We start from the raw sequence: 22,965 nt of genomic DNA, 5'->3' as shown, positions 1-22,965 counted from the left end.
CAGGGTCCTGGGTTCAATCCCCAGTACCTCCACTTAAAAAATAAATAAATAGAATTAATAATTTAGTTTTAAATAAACCTATAATATTTTATCTGGAAAAAAAATAAACCTAATTACCTCCTTCCCTAAAAAAATCAATGGGACATATTTGTAGACGTCTATTTCTGGATTTTCTATTCTGGTCCATTGATCTGCCCACCTCCACCAGTACCACACTATGTTGATTACAGTAAGAAGCTTTGACATCAGGAAGGAGTCCTTCTCCTTTCTTCTCTTTCACAACTATTCTGACCATTCTAGGGCCTTTCACTTTCCATGTACATTTTAGAATAAGCTCATCTATGTCTTCAAAAAAAATCTTGATGAGATTTTTATGGGAATTGCTTTAAACCTATAGATTAATTTGGGGAGAATTTATCTCTTTACTATGTTGAGTCTTCCAATACATGAACACAGTAGAGAATAAACGTATTTAGATTTACGCAAAGAAGTAGATACTTCTTTGATTTCTTTCAATAGCACCTTATAATTTTCTGCATACAGAACCTGTACATCCTTTGTTTTTGAATCTTCTTCAAAACAATAAATTGGTTAATTAATTCTCAAACATTAGCACTTACAAATGAGCGCCAATACTGTGCTTGGTGCTAGAAATATAAAAAGGAAGACAAGGCCTTTGAGAGGCCGGTGGGACAGAGTTTTAGGAGAGCATGTTGTTTGAACTGAAATTTTAGCTAATAACAAAGAAGGTCATTTTTTTTCTCTCCAAAATAATTCACTGAACGGTGAAATTGGAGATTTATGATTGCTAAAAGAACCACCAGATAGAACATGTTTGAGAGCACAGGCTTTGGAGCAAGGCAGGCCAGATTTTGAAACCTAGCTCAGCCTATTGGCCATTTGACTTTGGGTCAGTTGCTTAAGCTTTAGAAGCCTTATTTTCATCTGTAAAATGGGATGATAATCTTGCTGACCTCTTAGGATTGTTGTAAAGATGAAAGGAGAACGTGTAAAACACTTACCACCATGCCTGGCGCCTGTGTGTGCTTCGTACAGTACGGTTACTTTTATTGTTAATTTCGTCTTATATCAGGGCTAAGTTAAAAAAGACAGGGTAGCTGGGTGAATAGTTCAAGGCTGAACCTGGGATGGGGTCGGGGAGGGAATAGGGTACATTGAAATCAAAGAGTGATTATTATAAGACAAAACAGGAATTAGATATTTCAAAGAGTGTAGCAGTCTCTCTTTTTTCAGAAGCCTGCTTTCACATGGAGAACAGTAGGGATCAGTTAGCTTAAATTTTTAATTCTACTCTGCCTGGCTTCTTCCTTCATGCTAGGCATAGTCATTAGGCCCAAGAAGTCATTAAAGTGTTTAATAAGGTTATTAAATTGACTAACTGCTGCTACTGAAGCAATTTTCATAGGAAATCCATATGATTCTAGGTATGGAACTTGGAGCTGTCCTTTGTGGCTGACAGACTGTCAACATTCCTTTGAAGGATGGCAGGCAGCTTCATGAGGGATGCGTCTAATTAAGAGATTGTAGGTGAACCTTGGCTTCCTGGGTGTGCTATTCGTAGCTGGAAGTATCCTGAAACTTCCCTAATTCCTACTAATTGCAGAGTGGGGGAGGGGAGGCCCATCTGAATTATAGAATATTTTAAAACAAATGTACTTTTATTACTTTCAAGGACGTATTTTAACTCCAACTAGGCAAACAAATTGTTGTCTGGTACAAGTCTTAGGGGGCTCAAGTTATTGGCACGATCAGAATGATTTTCAATTATTTCTATGTAAATAGGTGCTTCTGGCGTTCTTTAGGGTGCTTGGAAACAGTTGGTTCTCACAGATCTTCAATGCTGCTCTTGTGGCCATGTGCTGTTAATTGGCACACCCTTAGAAGAAAGGGTTTGTTAAATGAAGATAAACTTTAGACCAGCTGCTAAATTACATCATTAATTCATGGGGTCCAAGAACCCAAGTTGGTGAGGTTTTTATTTCAATTGAAGTTTGATCTTGTTTTTTTTTTATTTTCCCCTGAAGGCAGTTTATTTATTCCTGTAGGCATTCATTTATTGATTAAATGATATTAATGGAATGCATTGTTTGTTTCAGGCACTCAAGTTGTACCGACAGCCTAAGTTACCCTATAGGAGCTTAGCATCTGGGAGAGGAGGCCGACATGTAGTTATAGTCCGGTAAGGCCTGCCCAGAGGCAGTAGGGGCTTGGAGGAGAGTCAAAGTAATCAGACTGGGTGAATCTGAAAATTTCCAGAGGAATTCCAGAACGATTTCTAGAGACTGATTTGCACTTTGAAAATGGATTAGAATGAGCAGAAACTGAAAGAAGGAAGACGATGACCACGATGAAGGAAAAAGCGGAAGGTGGGGGTGGAGACAGCAGTCCAGACTGAGGGAACCGCGTGTTCAGAGGTGTGGAGGTGAGAAATGGCATGTTGCGTATGGGGACCTGAGCTTGGCCTTTGGAGATAAGCAGAGTGAAAATCATAGAAGGCTGTATTGTGCTGCCTCAGAAGCTTGAACTTGATCTTGAAGGTTATGGGGCAGGTTTTGAAGGATTTTCAGCAGGAAAATGACATCATCACATGTGTGCTTTGGAACCATTCTTGTTTTAGTGTAGGGGGTGAATTGGATGCAGGCCCAGGGATCAATTAGCAGACCTTGTTTTGAGGTTGGGCAAGCAGTCCTTGAGTCAGAGTGCTAGCAGAGAGAATGGAGTTGTAGGTGGTTCATAGGAGGGTGAATCTGGAAGACTTGGTCAGTGAGCCAGAGATAGAAGCCCGGGGACTCTGAGTTTCTGGCTAGGGTTGTCAGGGACGAGCTGGGCAGCAGGATGATGTGGGAAGGGTGTGGACTCTGTGTGCTTATTGGACTTCCAAGTGAGCTGTCTAGCAGGAGGCTGGATGTGTGGAGAGATGTCTGGGGGATAGAGAGAGAGTCATCAGCTCATACTGAGTGCTTGAAACCCCATGTTTGGATGAGGTCACCCTGGAATCGTGACAGGGCGAGAACTACAGCCGGATGGCTCCCAGGGCTGCTGCAGTGTTGACGGGAACAAGAAGGAAGAATTCAGCATTTAGCACTCCAATCAAATCAAAGATTTTCAGGATTGAAAAAAATACTTGGAGCATTAGCACCGTAGTTAATTTTGAGTGTGCATTTAAAATGCACAGCTGTGTTCTTAGAAAAAAATTTTTTCCAGCATGTCTTTAGAGTATGTATTGAATATGCCCTTCCCTACATAATGATTAGCTGTAATGAGTAATAATAATAATGGTAGAATCTGAGAACTCGACCCATTGAGATGAGGAAGATAGATCCTTTAATTTGTCATTATGCTGTCCATTCCTTTTACAGATAATGTGAGGGGCCTGCTCTGAGCAAGTTCTGTGAAATCTTGAGGTCACTTTGCTTCAATTTTTGCTGAAAAATTACACTGTAGAATGTTTGCTACTGGGTTCTTAAATGAATAAATTATGCTTAAAAAAGATATACAACTGGTTTAGCATTTATGAATTGCTTATGGCCAACGCCTATGGGAAGGCCTCCATGCTTTGGATATATAAGCATTTTCCCCTCTATGTAATAATGCTTTACATTCTTATAGCACTTAATGACAAATTTCCCGGTGCTTTCACAGGTAGTTTATAATTTGATCCTGCTAACGAACAGCTGAGATAGGTTGGATGGGCATCATTCCTATTTTACAGATGTAGAAACAGAGGCTCAGTGAGTAAGTTCATAATTTAGGAAGTAGGTGACTCAGAATTTACCCCTTGTCTTGTGGCCATAAATCCAGTACTTCTTCCCCAAAAAGGAACATGTTACTCAAAGTTTATGTGTTAATTCTTGGGCAATAGCAAACAAGTAGGGAGATAAAAAGCTCTAATTTTTTTTTGAGAACTATTTGTCATTTCTACCATCAGCAATTAATAAATTAATAGTATGTTTTAAAAATCTACTTATTTACTTATTTTTTTTAATTTTGGGAGGAGGAAATGAGGTTTATTTTTATTTATTTTTTTAATGGAGGGACTGGGTATTGAACCTAGGACCTTATGCATGCTAAGCATGTGCTCTACCACTGAGCTTTATCCTCCCCTCACCAATTAATAGTATGTTGAGTGGTCAAGGGGTCTGTGACGCTGTAGTAACTCTGAATTTTATAGTTTTAGTTCAGAAACCTTTTTTTTTTTTTGGAATGACACGTTTGTAGCGAATTGACAAATGGATTTCTTTGTCTTTTCATTTTGTTTAACCTGTGTGAAGGCCCATTTCAGTAACAGGTGCATGTCTTCTCCTGTTATGTGGAACATGGAGCTGTTGGAAATATTTAATTTCCTTGTGGTCTGCCTCTCCAGTGGAAAAATGGAGCTGCTGGCACCTTGTGAGGGAGCGTGGCTTCCATGTGACCTGATGACTAGGAGCCTTCTCCCTTGGTCCTGCTTGTAGAGGACAAGATAACCTTGTCAGCTATTGTCAGCATCCTGCCCTGCTCAGAGTGTAGGACCTGGGGCCAACTTCTCCATGTGGCTCCGTGCCCAGCACCCAGACTGCTTTTAGGGGCCCATGAAAATGTTTGAATTTCTTGCAAAATCAGAAGAATGAAATGAACCTTTAGGTCAAAGAAAAGACTTTACTATATAATAATATATTCATCTTTATGCCAGGGCAGTTGTAAAGTGTGATTTTTAATATTCTTTTGTGGAGGAAAGGGCCCATGAAGGTCAGAATGCAGCCCTGAATGGGTGGGGGCATTTGGAGGGTAGGGGTGGTCTACCATTGCCTCTGGTGTTTGTCCTTAAGTTCATTGATTCATTGATACTTGATTCATTCCTACTAAGACCTATGGGTATCCGAGAAGCACTCCAGCAAAATGAGTCACACACACACACACACACACACACACACACACACACACAAACACACACATACAGGGTGCCTGGGTTCTGTTTCATTTCCACATCTGGGCAGGATCTAGTTATCCTGACCCCATCACACTGTATGTAATGAGGGGCTCTTAACGATATACTTCACTTGAACAATTGTTTCGCTTGAACAATTGTTTTTATAGTCCTGCTTGAAATGTAGAAAGCGCTTTTAAGAAATAATGGCCAAAATGTTTAGAGCATTGCTATATTGTGTCTTGTTTTTATGATCTCTCTGTCTTCCAAATGACTTTAAAAACACATAATGAAAAGATGTTAAAATAAGACTTATGGGAATATTAACTCAAAATCCCTGTCTGTAAACGGAGGTCGAGCTTTGGGCAGAGGTCGTCGACGCAAGAGCAAGGCGTTGCTTTAGAAGTTGAGACTTGATAGGTGGCAAAAGCTATTTAAGGGAATGTGGACTCTTTTTCTCCTTTTCTCTTAATCCTCTGTCCTGAAAATTCTTTTGATTATCTGCATAACAGAATGGAGATGCTCTGTCCAGAAACCCCCATGATCTTTCTTCTTCTTCTGCTCTAGAGCGTTGATGGCCCACTTCTCAGATGTGCCTCAGCAAATCGGGAAGGCCTCAAATTTCAGCCCCGAAGCCGTTTTTTTGTTTTTTTTTTAAAGAAAGAGTTAAAATATTTAAAAATGAAATTCAATTAGCAAATTTATAATCACCAAGTGAGTAAATGATACTTTTAAAGTTTATTGTGCCACAGGGAACTACGTTCAATATCTTGTAATAACCTTTAATGAAAAAGAACATGAAAACGAATATATATATGTATATGAATGGCTGGGACATTGTGCTGTGCACCAGAAATGGACACATTATAACTGACTGTACTTCAATTAAAAAATAACTAACTAAATAAATATAGTTTATTGTGCCAAACCTAACACTTTTTTGTTGTACCTGTTTTCATATTTTAAAACTAAGCTAATTCAGTAAAGAGCACTTTTTAAAAAATAGTATATTTTAAACTTTACTCCGTATTTCCTATTCTTATTATCTTTAAAAGGGAACAAAATGATCTACTTTGTATTTTTTTAAACTTCTCTAACTTTTAGCTATCGCATGAAATTGTTATGACGATGAAACGATTTAGTATATGGGAAAGTAGATTTAAAAAATAGAAGTGTGTCAAAGGTGCTCATCTTTCTGTTCCTAAGTTAGTGCTGCTGCTTCTCAGAAGGCTGGGGTGCACAAAGTCATTTCCAGCGCTCACGGCTTGCTTTTCACATAACCTTTGCCACTCTCTCTTATTTGTGTTCTAGCAAGTGGTTTAACAGGCAGGACTGAAGTTTTAATTCAGAGAGTTGAAGAAAGTAAGAAATAATCACTGTTAAAACTTGATGAAAAATGTGAGCCTATTTTTCATGCTTAAAAATTAAAAATCAGGGGGGAGGGTATAGCTCAGTGGTAGAGCGCAGGCTTGGCATGCATGAGGTCCTGGGTCAACCCCCGGGACCTCCATTAAACAAGCAAACAAATATACAAACAAACCTGATTACCCCCCCCAAAAGAAAAGAGAAATAAAAATTAAAAAATAAAAACATTAAAACAAAATTAAAATAGTTTTAGAGTATCCTTTCTCATTGTCTTCACATAACCTGTAAAACTGTCCCAAAGCACACCCAGCTCAGTTTTGCGTTATTCTAAAAATTCCATTTCTGGCAACAGTGTTTTTTGGACTTCCTGTGGTGCCTGATTCATTAACTTTACTTCTTGTTTTTTTAAAAGATTGCAACCATTAAAGCTAATTTCAGTTTTATTCCAGCCCCTTCATTTCTTTCAGCTTCTTCCAGCTGCATGCAGTTCTGAAACACGTTTCTCTGTTTGCGATGCCCTTACAGGAATTTGTAAGTGTCTGGGTTCGAGATCCTCGGATTCAGAAGGAGGACTTCTGGCATTCTTATATTGACTATGAGATCTGTATTCATGTAAGTATGCCGTCAATAGTCCAGAGAAGTCACAGTCATTTTTAGGTAGCATACATTTGGTGGGATACTATGATATAATTGAAATTTATAAATAATTTTCCAATTCACAGGACTGAATTTGAATGATTACAACTAATGCTTGTATCTTAAATGAAGTAGTACGATGATTCCTAAGTTGAAAAATTAACTTATTTGAATTCCTTATTGTACCCTTGTTAATATTAATGTTTTAATGTTTATTGCCTTCATATATGAAGATGTGAATACATCTAAAATTCACAGTTTTTATAGCTCATTAATGATATTTCTTTATGATCTGTTGTAGCATATTTCTGGACACTGTATTACCTGATGAATCTTAAGTTTTGAGAGGATATAGAGTTCTCTGGAAAAAGAGATGTGCCATGTTTTTTACTTAGAACAAGAAAGTAGGAAATGGCTCTGTGTGATTATTTTACCTTAGCCTAGATTCTGAGTAATTAAGATAAGTAAATAACTAAAAATGACTTATTTTATTTGGAAATAATACTGTATTGTAGTCTCTTGAACAGTGTCATGTGGTGTGTGGCCTCCTTTAATTATTTTGAGTAAGAGTCAGCAATCGTCTCCTGAAAAGGGCCAGATAGTCAATGTCTTCAGCTTTGTGGGCCATAAGGACTCAAAACTACTCAGTTCTGCTGTTATAGGGCGCAAACAGCCATAACAGCACATAAATGAATGAGCATAATTGTGTCCCGATAAAAATGTGCTTATAAAGACAAGTGGTGAATGGTATTTGGCCCAAGGGCTGCATATAGTTTATTGACCTTTGATCATGAAGATCGTCACTTCTTCTGTCTGATTTAGTCCAGACTTGAGGGCATAGAAATGGGCTCAGATTTTATCTGTGACCATATATATAGCACAAATGGGACAGAGTTTAACCATCCTTTAAGCTTCCCATTGTTAATAGCTAAATTGGTATATTGGTCACCCATATACCACCCACAAATTTCTCTCTTTTTTTTCCTCTCCTTCCAAAGTTCCCCAACTTAGAAAATAAAGTAAAAACTCAGAACTGCTTTTGTGATGATTGTATTGTACAGGGATATGCCTTGTATTTCGATTTTGTTTTGGTTTTACTCATAAGGTCACACCAGATGTACATTCTGTGTGGAAAATTATAACATGGGTGTGTAAGACTAAGCATTTGAAAATGAAATGAAATTCTTTAGTTGCCTTTTAACTTCCTCTTAAAAAATGTGTGGGTGATGGTACATTTTAGAGGAGATATGACATTGAATTATCCTCAGGGAGTTAATGGAAGTCTAGAGCCTTCTCTCCTACATAAATAATATGATGTGAATTCAGAAGTGTCCATCTAGACCCAGAAATGATGGGTTCCACAAATATTATTTGGCAGTGCTCTGAAGTGCTAATAAATTGACAATGAATAAATCTGGGCTTGATAGGTAGCAGAAACAAGCCAAAAGATTTCGAAGAATTTTAAGTAGTGATCGCCATGTCATTTGATCCCAAGGAGGCTTCAACCTGCTGCATGGTTAGGACTGGCCGGGGAGCCGGCAGAGTTCTCGTCAGCCCCGTGTACATGTATACTCATAGGGCTTTGCAGGTAGGGAGGCTGGGGTTTAACTCATTTAAATTACCCTCGAGGGAAATGATGCTAGGCGACTCTGAAGTCTTTGCATTTACTTGGAGTTTTAACCAAATGGACTTGAGAGGTAGGTTGTCCTTAGTATATACTCTCCTGAGCTTGTCCTGCAAATGAAAGACTTAGATAAGATATATCCTCGTCTGGTGTGGGTACCAGATGCCAGTTATTGGCATCCAGTGATGCTGAGCAGAGAAATGGAAGGGAGTTAACTAGACCTGGCTGTACCTGAGGTGGCAGCAGTCCCTGCCGTGGCCTGGTCCTCTCTGGGGAGGGTGCACTGAAAGGAGGCCTGCCCAGGCCTTGTTAGGGCAAAAATTCTAGTGTTTCAGCGGCCTGCTGTCTGAGTCCCCAAGGGTTACATTAGAGGGAGGCCCTGGTGTGTTTTGAAACCCACACAGAACGTTATTTTGCACAAACTCCATCCAGCGTGTTGCGCTGCTGTATCGTCAGTGATGGGATTTAGGTCAGTAACTACTTTGGGGGCAAGTCTCTTAACCCTCTGCATCCTGAGGCTTTTTTGCATTTTTATAAAGTTCAGGAATACCAGGAAACATGCCATACATTTCCTGGGAATAGTTAAGAACGAATGCACGTGATCACTGACATTTCCCAAGGAAAACAACTGCTGGGTGTGTGTTAAGGGGTAGAATAATAATACAGGTTTTGAAATAATCTGTGTCTTGGAGGCAAAAAACTGTTCTCATTTGGCAGTGTAAAGATGATGAAATAGAACTTATGCAGAATAGAGATCTTCTTACAAACTGATAGACAAATACTTGCCAGTCTGTTGTTTTACCCAAAGGAGAAACACACATATTTACCAGCCTTGTGTTTACTCAAAGGAGAAGCATCGATGTTTTGCTTCAGGTAGGGACTCTGAGGGTGGCTTTTCCAAGTCTGCCTTAGGGTAGCTGGAAGGAAACCAACGTCTACTAACTGATAGTAATATTAATAGATGACATTTGCTACCTGCTTATTGTGAGTCCTGACAACCGCCCTGTGAAATAGGAAGGTACAAACCCCATTTTACCATTCAGGCAACTGGGGTTTAAGTGACTTGCCCTATAGCAGAGGCAGGACTGGAATTTGGGTCCCCCACGCACATGCTTGTGCTGGGCACCGCACGCCTCTTTTCACTCAATCACACTCCTTTGCACCTCTGGTAGAGAAAGGAAATGCTGTTCTCGTGTTTAAAAGTGATTGATGGGTTATATGCAAGACTTGAGTCTGACATCAATGCAAATGTATTGTTGGTTTTTAAAATCCTACTTTAAATGGATATTGGGGCATATGGTGAGTTATAGATATAAGAAAAGCATTTTTTTCTTCAAGTGAGGCTTATATTTTTCATTTTCTTTAAACAGACCAATAGCATGTGTTTTACAATGAAAACATCCTGTGTACGAAGAAGATACAGGGAATTTGTGTGGCTGAGGCAGAGACTCCAAAGCAATGCTTTGCTGGTGTAAGTGATTTAAAGAGTGTATTGAGGAGACTTTATTATTATATTCAATATTTAAAATTTTGACACACTACTATATATGAAATAGATAAACAAAAAGGATGTACCGTACAGCATGAGAACTATATTCAATATCTTGGAATAACCTATAATGGAAAAGAATCTGAAAAAGAATATACACACACCCATATAACTGAGTCATTTTGCAGTACACCTGAAACTAACACAATATTGTAAATCAGCTATAGTTCCATGAAAAAATTGACGTGTGTTAAGATATATAAAATATGAAGGATTTTGTAGTATCTAGCTTTAGTTAGTTTTTTGGCTACTGCATCTGAATTCAAAATTTGTCACTTGAATTATACATACATTTATGAGCATTGACTATGAAAGACCTCAAAAATGCTTTAAAATGTTTTTCTTTGAGTTAACTGATATCCTCATACCCTTATTATATAACCATATAGTATATATAACTGTATAATAGTTGTGTCATAATTAACATATGTAATTTGCTTTCATTTTGAGGGATTTCTGTAACTAAACCACTTTGATTTGATGATTAATTTTTTTTCTTTCTCCTAAGACAACTGCCAGAACTCCCATCTAAAAACCTGTTTTTCAACATGAACAATCGCCAGCATGTAGATCAGCGCCGTCAGGGTTTGGAAGATTTCCTCAGAAAGTAAGTATGCAGAAACTCTCGTGGGCAGACAGGAGATGCGAGTGAAGCGTTTTGCAAGAGCTGAGTGTCCCATGGATGATGGCTGGGCAAGAATGTTTCTGTTTCTGAAATGCTAATGATCTGCTCTGGAGCAAATCTCAGTGATTCATTTCCTATATTAGAGCTCCATCTTGTGGCTCCCATCATACAGTGCATATTCAGGACAAACCTTCCAGAAAGAAAACAATGAACTGAGTCAGATAACAACATATTCTCCCTTAAGCTATAAAGCAGAGCCAGATTACTTGGGAGTTTAGCTGACAAAACTAAAATTTGCCAGGAAATTAATGTGATTTATTAAAAAGGCACTTCTTAAAAACTGTCTTTATTTACATTTGGGATTGACAGACCAAAACCAGCTCTACAGTGGGCTGCTGTAAATGAATAGGTGAATGCTGTGCTTTGGAGGGAATGTTTACAAGGGAGTACTTAGTGGTGTTTGAATGGTCTCAGTGGGTTATTGACTCTGGAGTACCCGGTGATGGTTGGTACGGCAGTTAAGGTGACGTGAATTCACACTACCGAAATCCCTCTTTCCCCCCACTCTGGAATGCTGGAATACCCACCCCATGGGACAGCACACTGGTTTGCACGCAGACTCTGAGGCCGGACTGCCTGGGTTCAAACCTTGCTTCTGCTACTTATTGTCTGGGGTTTGGGCAAGTCTTTTACCTCCTCTGTGCCTGTGTTTGCCCATCTATTAAATGGGTAGTAATAGTATCTACTTCATAAGGTTGTTGAGAGGATTAAATGAGTTAATGAATGGAAAGCACTCAAAACAGGCTGACGTATAACGTGTGGTATCCAAGTGTCAGGCCATTATTTTAATATACTTAGACATGAAATAGCTTGGAGCTGATTTTTCTGTCTCCCTATTTGATAGATAAGGAAATAGGCTAAGTCTTAGCACTACTAGTTAGTGAGTGGCAGGGCCCCGTCTCCGGAACTTTCTTTTTCTACTAGCTTCAGGATCTAAAGTAATCTCCTTTTGAGTTTACTATGTGGTACCTTGGAGCTCAGCTGAAATAATATGTTGCCCTGTCCCCATATGGCTCAGTCCTAAAGGGTTGGAGTATTAAGTATGCACATGAATATTCATATTTATTCCTATTACATTGACATCACTCCTTTCCTTTGAAGGGGTCAGGGAGACATACAGAAAAACCCAAGATTATAAAATGTGGGAGGGCGGGAAAAGAAAAAGCAGCCAGAGGAATAAAAATGACAAGACACCAGAAGAACCGATTAACCGAGCCAAGTCGTTGGAAAAGATCACAGTGTACTACTCTTTGCGGTATCATAGACATGACAGAACAAAGACCTGGCCAGGTTTTCTCTGCCCTTTCCCTTTGGGGGCAGCTCCAATATAATTGTCTGCATGAGACCCAGGTGGCTGATGGCCTTTCCCTTAAGATGTGGTCCCTGCAGCCAAGTTGGTGGAGTGGGCTGTCACTGCAGATGCTGCTCGGGGAAGCTGCGGACTGACCATTGCCCGTGAGGCCCGGGCAGGGCTAGTGAAATCCCGCAGTCCCCGTAAGCACTGCGGATCTGAGTGTTTTCTCTAGAGAAGCCTCCTGATTTGAGATCAAAGGACAGCTTGTATCTCCGTGTTTATGTCTGTTGGTTAAGCGTAGGGCATATGTTTTTTTGATCAGGAATCGCTTCATTGTTTTGAACATGACCTTTCCTTACAGTTGATCAACCAAATTCATGATGGAGTGTCGTTGGGCCACAGGGGTTGGGGCTTCCTTGAGGTTATTTTTGGATGCTGTGTTGTTTGGCAGTTTGCTGGTTGAAGCTGATGCAGAGGTCACAATGGAGGGTGTCCTGGGTCAGGGGCTCGAGGAACTGGGTTCCAGGTCTCCCCTAATCTTGGCTCCTGATGTTTGTCTGGCTTTGCGACCTTGGACAGGCCTCTGAATCCCGTGGGCCTGGGTTTGCTCTAAGGAGTGTGAGAATGTAACATGTGCATTGCCGACCTTGTGGGTCATTGTGTTCCTCAGATGACAGCTCAGAAAGGACTCAGAAAACCTATTTATTAAATGACTCCTTTGGACCAGGCTGGGTCCTGGGGTTATAGGACTGCACAAAATGGACACATATCCTTGTCTTTTTGAAGCTTTCCTTCTAGTGGGGAAGCAACTGTATACATACCAGGGGATGGCTGGATTCAATAAAATTGGATCTGGATTATCATCCAGAAGTCAAATCATGGATCAGACAAGACACCAAGTTCTCTTGTGCTGTTTGTTTCACTGGGGTCTGTGAAGATTAGTCTCCAAGCTGATGAGTTTCACAATAAAAATGAAAGCTGGTGCTTCTGTGTGATTTGAACCTGAAGGAAGCGAACAGTCTAATACCACACAGTTGGATTCAGTCCTGACCTAAATGCCCTAAATACTGTGGCTCCTCCAAATCCTTCCCACCCTTTTCTGTGTCCCTCAGATTTTTATGCGTCATCCTGCTGTTCTTAGTCTGGTTGGTGTAGAAATAGCATCCTTGCATGTCTCTGCCTGGGGCACCCCTTTTCCCTCCAGCCCAAACCCACTTTGGGAAACTGGATGTGATATGTGACTCGGCCATCTTGACACTGTGTCCTGTGCCCTCTGAGGCCCCGCTGGTTATCCGTTAAGTAGGGCCACCATCAGTATCCTGTGTGCCTTGTTTGTAGAGCACTCGGGGAACATGAGAGGGAAACACCATAGCATTAAAATGTGAAACATGCCTGTGTTGTAGATATTTAGCATGCACTTTTAAAACTTGGGTTTTAGGTAAGTTTTGAAGTTATGAACCAAGAGTACTATGTATGTTCAAACCCTTTGAAACCAAAATGCTGCTGTCTCTGTGCATATGTGTGTGTATATAATATGTATTTTTTCATTTTAAGATCATTTGTGAAATAATACATATTCAGTAGCAAAGTGCATATCCAGGCCAGTTTTCACAGAGGAATTAGAAACTTGTTTTTTTTGACGAGGCACCAAATAAGAATAATTTATGTACCATTTTATTAAATACTGGCTATATGTTTAGCTTTTTATGTTTTAACTCAATACTTAACAACAACATTAGGAGTCAAGTTTCATCTCAATTTTATAGACAAGGAAATTATAAGAAAGGTGGAGGCACTGTATTAATCCCAGGAACTGGAAGGTTTATAATTAGAAGAACTCGGAAATGCTAGCTAAATTTGGTCAGTATGATTGTGAGATTTTCCAAACATATTTATTTTTCTTCCATCTTGGCCAGAAACTTTTAGATTCCACCCCTTCCCCCCGACCCGGGCTAATTATAAATTGTAAGTCACTTTTACTAATAGTTGTGAAAAAAATTGTAGACCAAATTATAAACTCTGGCATCCTACTAATTTTTTACATTTGACTGCTGTCACAAATGGGAGCTGGGCTTTCCTTCTTGACTGAATTCATCCCATGCATGTAACTACATGTACTTCTATATTACTGTTTTGTATTCCTTAAAAATTTAAGGAATCTAAATCAAAAAAATTTTTTGCAAAAGGGTACCTTGGAAACACTACAGCTAGTTTTACACACACACACACACACACACACACACACACACTTTTTGTAAGTCTGTGTTCAGTAGAGGGCACCACAGCACAGATCATGAATGCCTTCAATGAAGATTTGTATGTTTTATTTTTTTTCTCATGGTAACAGGTAAACAGGCTGAATTAAATTTTTTTCCTACATCAAACCACTAACCTTCCACATGCTAAACAGATGTGTATGTATATCATTACATTGGGTTCAGCAGACTCAGGGCATCCTTAGTTAGGATTACGTGGTTTTGCACAGCGATATATGTTCTCAGCTGAACCGATATATAATACACCTAATAAAATCATCTTGAGGAAAACCAGATTTTCAACTGTGTTTAATTCAAGGAAAAACAGGTTTTGCTTTGTTTAGTTTAAAGTTCTTATGGAGAAAGGAATAACTTTTGACTTATGTTGTAAATATCTCTTCAGAAATTCCCTTAAAATTCTAGAGGCTATTTTTTGTTCCTTTTATAAAGGCTTGAAAGTTGTATACATTTATTTTTTATGGAGGCTTACAAAGATGATGTTTTATTGACTGTTTTACAAAGTACTCTTTATATTAAGTTTGAAGTTGATTTTCTGCTGTTAGATTTGTGGAAAAAGTGGCACAAACATGACTAAAGTAAAAAAATGATTTAATATTATGGTGGCGCTCATAACTCTCTGTGATATACAGTAAACCAGATATTACTTAAAATGAAGTAATTATGCTCACTGAACTGGATGGGAAAACACTCCCCAAATTTTGTATTTTGTATTTTTAATTTTGGAATGAAACACTTGACTGAAAATAAAAATCATAAATACAATAAATTATTTCTGCTTATTTAAAACTCATATCCGTGGAGTCTGGTGGCGTAAATTTTGCCAGCCAGAGAGAGGGAATTTAGAAAACCTAAACTGTGCCCTGCAGATGTACTGTCTTTGAACGCTGGGCCTGCACGGGTGTTCAGATGTCCCCTCCCCAGCCACACCTTTCTCCGGGTTCAGAATTGTGAGCTGGGTGATGTGCCGGCTCCCTCTGGCTGTTCACCTGTGTGTCCTCCAGGTGGCAGTATTCAGCGGAAAACACTGGGAAATAATGAGTCTAATGTACGGTAAAATTGGAAATTGAATTATAGCTCAAGAAAAAGGACGGTAGCCTTGAGGTCCCGATCAGCCTGGACTCTGATCACTTTTGTTTGCTGTACCCATGTGTTAGGTTACTAGCAAGTTAATAACAGCGCGTGAGCAGTTCAAGGCTCGGTAGAATTGCTTTAGACATGAAATAAAGCTAAAATGAATTTGTGTCCAATATCATTGGCATTAGTGCTCATTACTTTTGTGGTGTAATGCCTCGAACCATCTAAAATCAATTTTAAAGATTACCCATTATTTTATAAGGAAAATAGAACACATTTCCAACAGAAACAAAGCAGTAAGTATAATTCTATGAACAGTTACTTGTACCATTGCTGGCAGGAAACCACTGACAAAAGGACACAGGAAACACTCCGTTCAAACTTCACAGCGAATGCAAGTTAATATTAATGGCTTGTTGCTATATAAATCTTCTCTTGATTTGAAGCATTTAAAACAAGAGCGGTAAACATCTGTAAATGCAGAAAATAAATCTGAAAGTGCAGTGAAAGGGACTTACTGCTTCACTACTTGTACTTGGCAGATTAACCTTTATCATGTGATACGGTCATGTTCTAGGAGAACCCAGGGCGGAGGACATGGAGGCAGTGGAAGTGTTTAGCTGCTTTGCTTGAGATTCTGCCTTTTAAAAAAGCACAAAGGTTTTACGTTTCCTTTCAGTAGGTCAGTAAAGAGTATTTTCTCAAACTACATTTGTAAGCCTATTTGAAGCAAAGGCGACAGCTAGATTTTGGTTTCGATATTGTGCATTTTTAGACATTTGCCTTCTTGAAGAAATAATTCTATTTTGTTTGGAAGAGAAGGAAGTATTGGGGATTTTAAGTAAATTGGTATGAATGGCCAAAAGAGATTTACGTGTCTCATTACTTATTTTAAAATGCAGAATATAAGGTAAGTTTCATTTGGTCTGGAATACATAATCTGTTTTTCATAGCTCTCTGTAGGAAAAATCCCATGTTGGGCAGAAATATACTTGAATTTCAGTGTTTCAGTTCTGTCCCCTACATCTATCTGGTCTTAGTGTCTCATGTTATATCATTATTGAACTGTTAATAAAGACTAAATGATCATACATCAAAATCTTGGCTAAAAAGCTGAAACCAGTTTTTATTTAAATACAGAATGTTCTTTGACTTATTTTCCTGTTCCAAGACATGCATTTTGGAAAAAGGCACATTCACGGATAATATGAATTTGAGCATATGTAGATTTTGCTCCATGATGGTTTTTAAATTCTCCATGTAGTTCTGATGCCCTAGCTGAAATCTGTACTCTCGTTGTAAACTTTGATCCTGAATGTCGGAAAGCTAGTAGGTACTGATTACAAAATTACCATATTTGAAAGATATGTATGGTAAAACTAGCTGGGAGCAATTTTATTTAGTGACTCATTTTAACAACATAGATACGCAATACTGCTGAAGCTTTTGGAGAAATGTCTAGTCAATCTTAAGTATTCAAAAAAAAAAGCCACCTCTCAACTGAGCCCTTGTAAAGATGTATATAAGTATACTTGTAAAATTTTAAAGTGTAAAACATGCTGAGAAATGTACTGACTTTTTAATATAATTTTTAATAGTAGTTGAAAGTTTTGATGTTTCATGACAGCCTAGCCAATAAAGATCACAGAATTGACGTGCTGCTTGGCAGTAAATTTTTTTTTAAGTAGAATAAATTTCTATGACTATATAAGCAAAATATTTCCATAATTAATCCACATGGTCATAACAGATGGTTAAATTGAAGAAATGTCCTTGAAGTTATTCTTTTAACAGATGTTCTTAACTATTAGCTTCATGTTTTTACTTACTTAAATTTCCAAATAATTGAATAAAAGTTAACATATGCTTTCATCCCTTTACTAGGCAGAGTCTATAACTGATGCAAAGTTTGCCATACTAGAGAAATGACTTCGTTGCCACATTTCTAATGCTTTTCTCTCTGCCACCCTCTGTCCATCCCTGTCCACTGATTATTTCTCCTTTCATCTTTTACATAGGGTCCTGCAGAACGCACTCTTGCTTTCAGATAGCAGCCTTCACCTCTTCTTGCAGAGCCATTTGAATTCAGAAGACATCGAGGCGTGTGTTTCTGGGCAGACTAAGTACTCTGTAGAAGAAGCAATTCACAAGTTTGCCTTGATGAACAGACGTTTCCCTGCAGAAGAAGAAGAAGGAAAAAAAGAAAATGATGTAGATTATGATTCAGAAAGGTATTTCCTGGCATTTTGATTTACTGTACACGTATTTATATAACACATCGTGCACATATGCATGTGTATAGATATATACACACACTTCACTCTTTTGTTGATGTAATACTAAGATAATGAAAAAATTAATTGACTGAGATTTTATTGAGCTGTGACAGCTCATCATAGTAGTCTTCACACACACCTCCACACTGAATTAATGAATGCAGTAGAAATTCAATTATCTGCATTCTGATTATGTGACTTTCATTTAGTCAGACTTGAATTATTCGCGTTTAAATTATCTAGCTAAAAAAATATCCAACTGCACTCCAAATGGCTAATTAAAAGTCCAAATTTCCTGTCTCTCTTTGTGACTGGAGATAATTAAAGTTCTCCTCTGCTACTCAGGCTTTGAGTGTGTTGTGAAAACCAATTTCCTCTTTTTATTATTTTCCCCTCTCTTCTTTTCCAGTTCATCCTCTGGGTTCGGACATAGTAGTGATGACAGCAGTTCACACGGATGTAAAATGAGCCCAGCTCTGCAGGAATCCTGAAAAATAATTCTAATGTTACCATTTTAGGAATAGCCAATGATGTCCAGTCATAGAGAAAAAAGCCTGCAAACAACATATGCTTACCTAAAGCTTACCGTCATATTAAGTATTTAAATTTGTAAAGATGTGTTGTTTATTAGTGGTATTTTTATGTTGTCTTCTTGTGCCTAAGCTTCTGTAAACAGCTAAAAGCCTGTGGGTGCAGTACCTTCCTCGACAGGCATACGTTGTTGGTAAATCAAGATCCTGCCCTCAAATGACATGATTTATATGTTTTAAAAAGCCTAGTTGGTTTTATTGAATTTTAAAAGATAGGTAAGTAGGTAGCATTTAAAATCCAGATAGAGCATTCCTTCTTGTGTCACTGGGGCAGCGTCAGTGCAAACCCAGCAGGTATGATCCTAACCACTAGGAAGACTCATGGCCCAGGACAGACCGCCTCTCTCCGACAGGCGGCTGATATTTTGTGGGTGCCTCCCCTGCACTGGGAAAACATTTTGCTTTGGGGTGTTGGCTTGAAATATTTTAGGCGTTTACCATTTCCAGTATTCTCTCTTATACTTAGACAGAAAATGTATCTTATGAATAGAGACATGTTAAAATAATGTTGACATCTTAGGGAAAAAACCCAGAATTAGTGCTAGTCATTTTGCTTCTATTTGCAACACATCAATTCAGAAATACATTTTCATTGTCCAAAATCAGCTTTAACACATGGTTTCTGGAAGCAAATCATTTGTTTTCATTATCTGTGTGTAATTAGAATTATAGGTTAATGATTTATTTTCTCACTTAATGTGCAGTTTCTTATCACCAGATAACTTTCAGTGTCAGTGGTGGTTGTGGTGGTTGCTTGTTACTTATCTTTAAGTTAAAGTAGGAACTTATAACAATAAATTTTGCCAATAAATATTCCCATAATTTAGAAAAGGATATGAACTTGCTAATTTCAGAATTAATTATTCATTTTTAAAAAGAACTTTCTTTTAAGGCATCTGCTTGAGGATTGGTATAATTTAATAAAATGTCTTTTTTTTTTTTAGTGGTCCAAAGATAAAATGTCTTAAACTACATTGAACTTCAAATTTCAGATGAGGCAGCATTTTTTTTTTGAGATAATTGTCCAAGTTTCTTCCTTGTTGAATGGTACAGAATATCTCTGAAATTAAAAGGAAGATATTGTTACATAACTGCGATAACTTGTTGCTTTAACTAAATGTTTCCTCACCTCATTTTATTTTAATGAGGAGTTTAAAATTATTATATTATTTAAAAAGTTTTTGAAATGCTTATAACTAAGAACCTACAGGAGAAAAATTAAATTTAGAATACAAATGATTTCCTTAATTTCGCCTTTTTGTTTTTTGTTTGGTCTAAAACATTATTGAACTTTTTGTAAATATTTTGATTTAATGTATCTTGGATCTTGTTACTTTGTCACCTAAGATTAATCATTTAATACAGGGGGAAAAAGACTTAGCCATTTCTTCTTATCCTGCTAGCATGTAAAGTTTGCCATCTAGTTGTTTAAGTGTGATCTCCAGCTCCCTGGTCATATGTCCGTGCATTCACATTATTTCTGTTTTACAGCAGTTTTGAAAAGCATATAATGTGCCACCAATTGTCATGTAATTTTAGATGATGTAACTATAGCCATCAAATTGATATTAAGTAATGCCTAATACTACGCGTTGTAAACTTCATGCGATCATCATTTTCACATTAAACATAAAAAAAAACTTTAATTTGTTGAACTGCTTATTTTATACAAGAGAGTATATGTCTTCTCAGATCTACATTCAGTGTGTTTCTGAATGATCAGTAATTTTTAATGAATAACTTTGCTAAAATTTGTTTTAATATTCACTATAGTTGTATATATTTGAGGCTTTTAGCCTTGGTTTGGTTTTGATATCTAAGCACTTGCATCTTAAAACTGATTTCCTGCAGCTGAGATATTTAAATGGGCTTCAGCCCCCAATGGCTTTCTTGCTTTGTTCAAGTCTCTTATTTTTCTCTGGCAAATTTTTTTTTAAACAAAGCTTTCTTTAGAAAAATGAAACAATTACTTAAATAACTAAATAGAAAGATATTTATTCAAAACTATTTTATATGTAACAAGTTTAAAGAATTCTAAATCCTGGATGCTTTTTGATTTACATATAGCAAAACTGTATTTCCCTGGCCAATTCTGAAAGGGCAAACTATTCGCCTATAAAGCTCATTTATGTGTTTTGTTTGAGAACTGGTTTTATATGTAACCCAAAGATGTCAACAGTGAAAGTCAACAACCTGTTACGTAGGGCTTTTAAAGTCTTGCCTGGAAGAAAGTGATTTAAACTGTAGTTAAAATTTCAAGTTTTAAAAATTACTAAGGAAAAACAAAAATTTTAATCTTCCAGTAGTTATGTTGCTGAAGATATCAAATATCTTGCAGCTTTTTGAGCCTAATTCACATTTTACTTAGTAATTAAAAACAAACAAGTGATATGCAATAACCTTACTATAGTAAGGTAAAAGAATAAAATTTCTCTTATGGCTATTTAAATAAATTCATTTAGCCTAGCCACAATTACCATTATATTCAACAGTAAATTGAATATAGTCTGGAACTCAGTTTGCTTTTTAGTGCCTTAAGGATTCTTCATTATTGAGCTACTGTGGTACAAATAAGGTTTTCAGTATTTCAGCTGTAAAGGAAGACCCTTTTTCACAAAAGGCCTCTAAAATTTTAAGACAGAAATAACGAAAGCTTATTCTGTTTCTAAATAATCTTCCTTTTAATATTTAAATCACTTAGTTGGTATCCTACGAATACAATGCAGCAATCTTTTAAATGGAAGAAACAATTTATTTCAATATAATTTCCTGCTTTTGTTTGGAATATAGACCTTTATATCTACGTATATAGATATACATATTTTCAAATACAATATTTCAAATACAAAAAGTTATCTGAAATTAGTTATTGCGATTTAACATTCAAAGCATAGTTAACAATTTTCTTTGTACATGAAGATCATAAAAAATTAATACATTTTAGTAGAATGGAGTTCAGAAATTTCAGGATATAAATAAGCAACAATTTCTTTAAATTTGAAACATTTACAAAGGATTCTGGCACTATTCTTTGCCATATGCATCTCACAAACGAGTCACCATTATCCCTTTAAGTCAGACACAATTGCTCTTCACTCTTGCTGGAAACTTTTCTAGATCATTGTTATGAACAGTGCATTGGACACTAATTTATTTTAGCTGCGCAAACTCTGGTAGTTAATGACCCTTCTCTCTTTCTTCAAAATTCCAAAGACTTCTTTCAAAAGATAGAGAGGAAACGAGAAAAAAAAAAATTAAGCTACAGTTTTCTGCTGAATTTAAACTCCAGTCTAAAGACACTATGCAAATGGCTTATGCTAAGAGGAAAATACCCCTTCTCCCCCGACGAGAAGTGTAGATGCATCCAAAACCCCTCACCGCTTGTCTCTGCTGCCAGAGGCCCAGTACGGGCACAACTTGTGGTTATGTTTTGGCTTGTTTCTTACCTCCGGGCCTTCTTTATAGCTCTGCCCCCCACCCCACCAGCGGCGGCGCTCCCGCGGCGGCACCCAGGCCGCCTGTTGGCTGCGGCGCCCGGCCGGCTCGCGCACACTCCCCGCGCCGCGGCTCGCACACGCGCGCTCCCGCCTCTTCCCGCCTGGGCCGCTCCGCCGGCGGCGGAGGCGGCGGTGACTGGGTGGCAGGTAGCGAGCCAGCCGGCCTCGGTCCGGTAACCCATGGCAACCGCCCTGGTAACCCATAGCAACTGCGCGGCGGAAAGAAAGAGCGGGGGGAAAAAAACCCGGGTGGAGGGGGCGGCGGGTGGTGAGTGGGAACAACTACCGCAAAGAGACAGGATTTACTGCACCGACCCGCAGCACACACCCCTCCGACCCGCAGCACACACCCCTCCCCCCCGCCCACGTGCCTCGGACGTGGGTACCGCGAGGCCCTCTTCCCAGCGTTAGAATGACAGCTTGGCCGCTTGAAAAAAAAATAACAATAATGCAGAGGGGTCTTGGGTGGTGGGTTTGGTGCGGGAGGGAACTTTGAATACCGATGACCCCCTGGGCCCCGCTGGTTTGGGAGCGCGCGTGGAGCCGCCCCCGCCGCTCGGGTGGGTTTCGGGCTTGGCTGGGTCAGGGCGGCCGGGCCGGAGCCGGGGAGGCGGCGGTGGCGGCGGCGGCAGTGGTTCCCAGTCTCGGGCTGGACCCGAGTCTTTGTTCTGCAGATTCTTTTGCGGCGCTGCGGGCCTCGGCCCCGCCGCCGGGACCGAGAGGGGGCGACGACGCCCCGCCGGCCCGGGTGTGACTGAGGCCTGGAGGGGCCCGGGAGCGCCCTGGGGTGGCGGCGAGGTGGGCGAATCCCACGCGTTCCGAATGTTTTATCGGCGCCCGCACTGCACACGTTAGTTAACCCTTTTCCCCTCTAGTCTCCCTAGAACCTTAAAACCTGCAGGTGGGCGCGCTGGCGCGTTCATCCGCCCCCCTCCCGCGCCCGGTGGCGGGACTGGGTCGCTGGGGAAGAAGCGCGTGCCTCTGGGACCAGAAACTGCCCTGGGTCAGGGTTTAATGTGTGTATGTAGGTGGGGAGAGAGGGGGTACGTGCGAGGAGAGACAAGTCCCCCACCCATTAGGCCGGGAGTCCAGAGGCCGAGCTTCCTTTAACTTGGAAAGAAGCAGGCGGGCGGTGGCAGACCCTGTGCAAGGCCACTAGAGGACAGAGGGGG

At 39.1% G+C, this 22,965-nt stretch overlaps 1 protein-coding gene across 2 annotated transcripts in view; it reads left to right on the top strand.

Moving 5' to 3' along the window:
- The window catches only part of SNX10 (sorting nexin 10), a 63,109-nt gene extending 43,167 nt beyond the window's left edge, over positions 1-19,942 (top strand). For both annotated transcript variants that reach the window (XM_032483828.1, XM_006175688.3), the window contains exons 3-7: positions 6,818-6,904; positions 9,923-10,023; positions 10,610-10,708; positions 17,449-17,661; positions 18,116-19,942. In XM_032483828.1, the coding sequence (XP_032339719.1) occupies positions 6,818-6,904; positions 9,923-10,023; positions 10,610-10,708; positions 17,449-17,661; positions 18,116-18,197 (582 nt within the window). In that variant the 3' untranslated portion in view covers positions 18,198-19,942. The remainder of the gene's footprint in view (positions 1-6,817; positions 6,905-9,922; positions 10,024-10,609; positions 10,709-17,448; positions 17,662-18,115) is intronic.
- Positions 19,943-22,965: the final 3,023 nt, after the last annotated feature.

This window comes from Camelus ferus, chromosome 7 (genome assembly GCF_009834535.1).
Source record: "Camelus ferus isolate YT-003-E chromosome 7, BCGSAC_Cfer_1.0, whole genome shotgun sequence".
In the NCBI taxonomy this organism is placed as follows: domain Eukaryota; kingdom Metazoa; phylum Chordata; class Mammalia; order Artiodactyla; family Camelidae; genus Camelus; species Camelus ferus.
The sequence above is the reverse complement of the archived record's forward strand: the minus strand, read 5'-3'. Positions and strand labels throughout refer to the sequence as shown.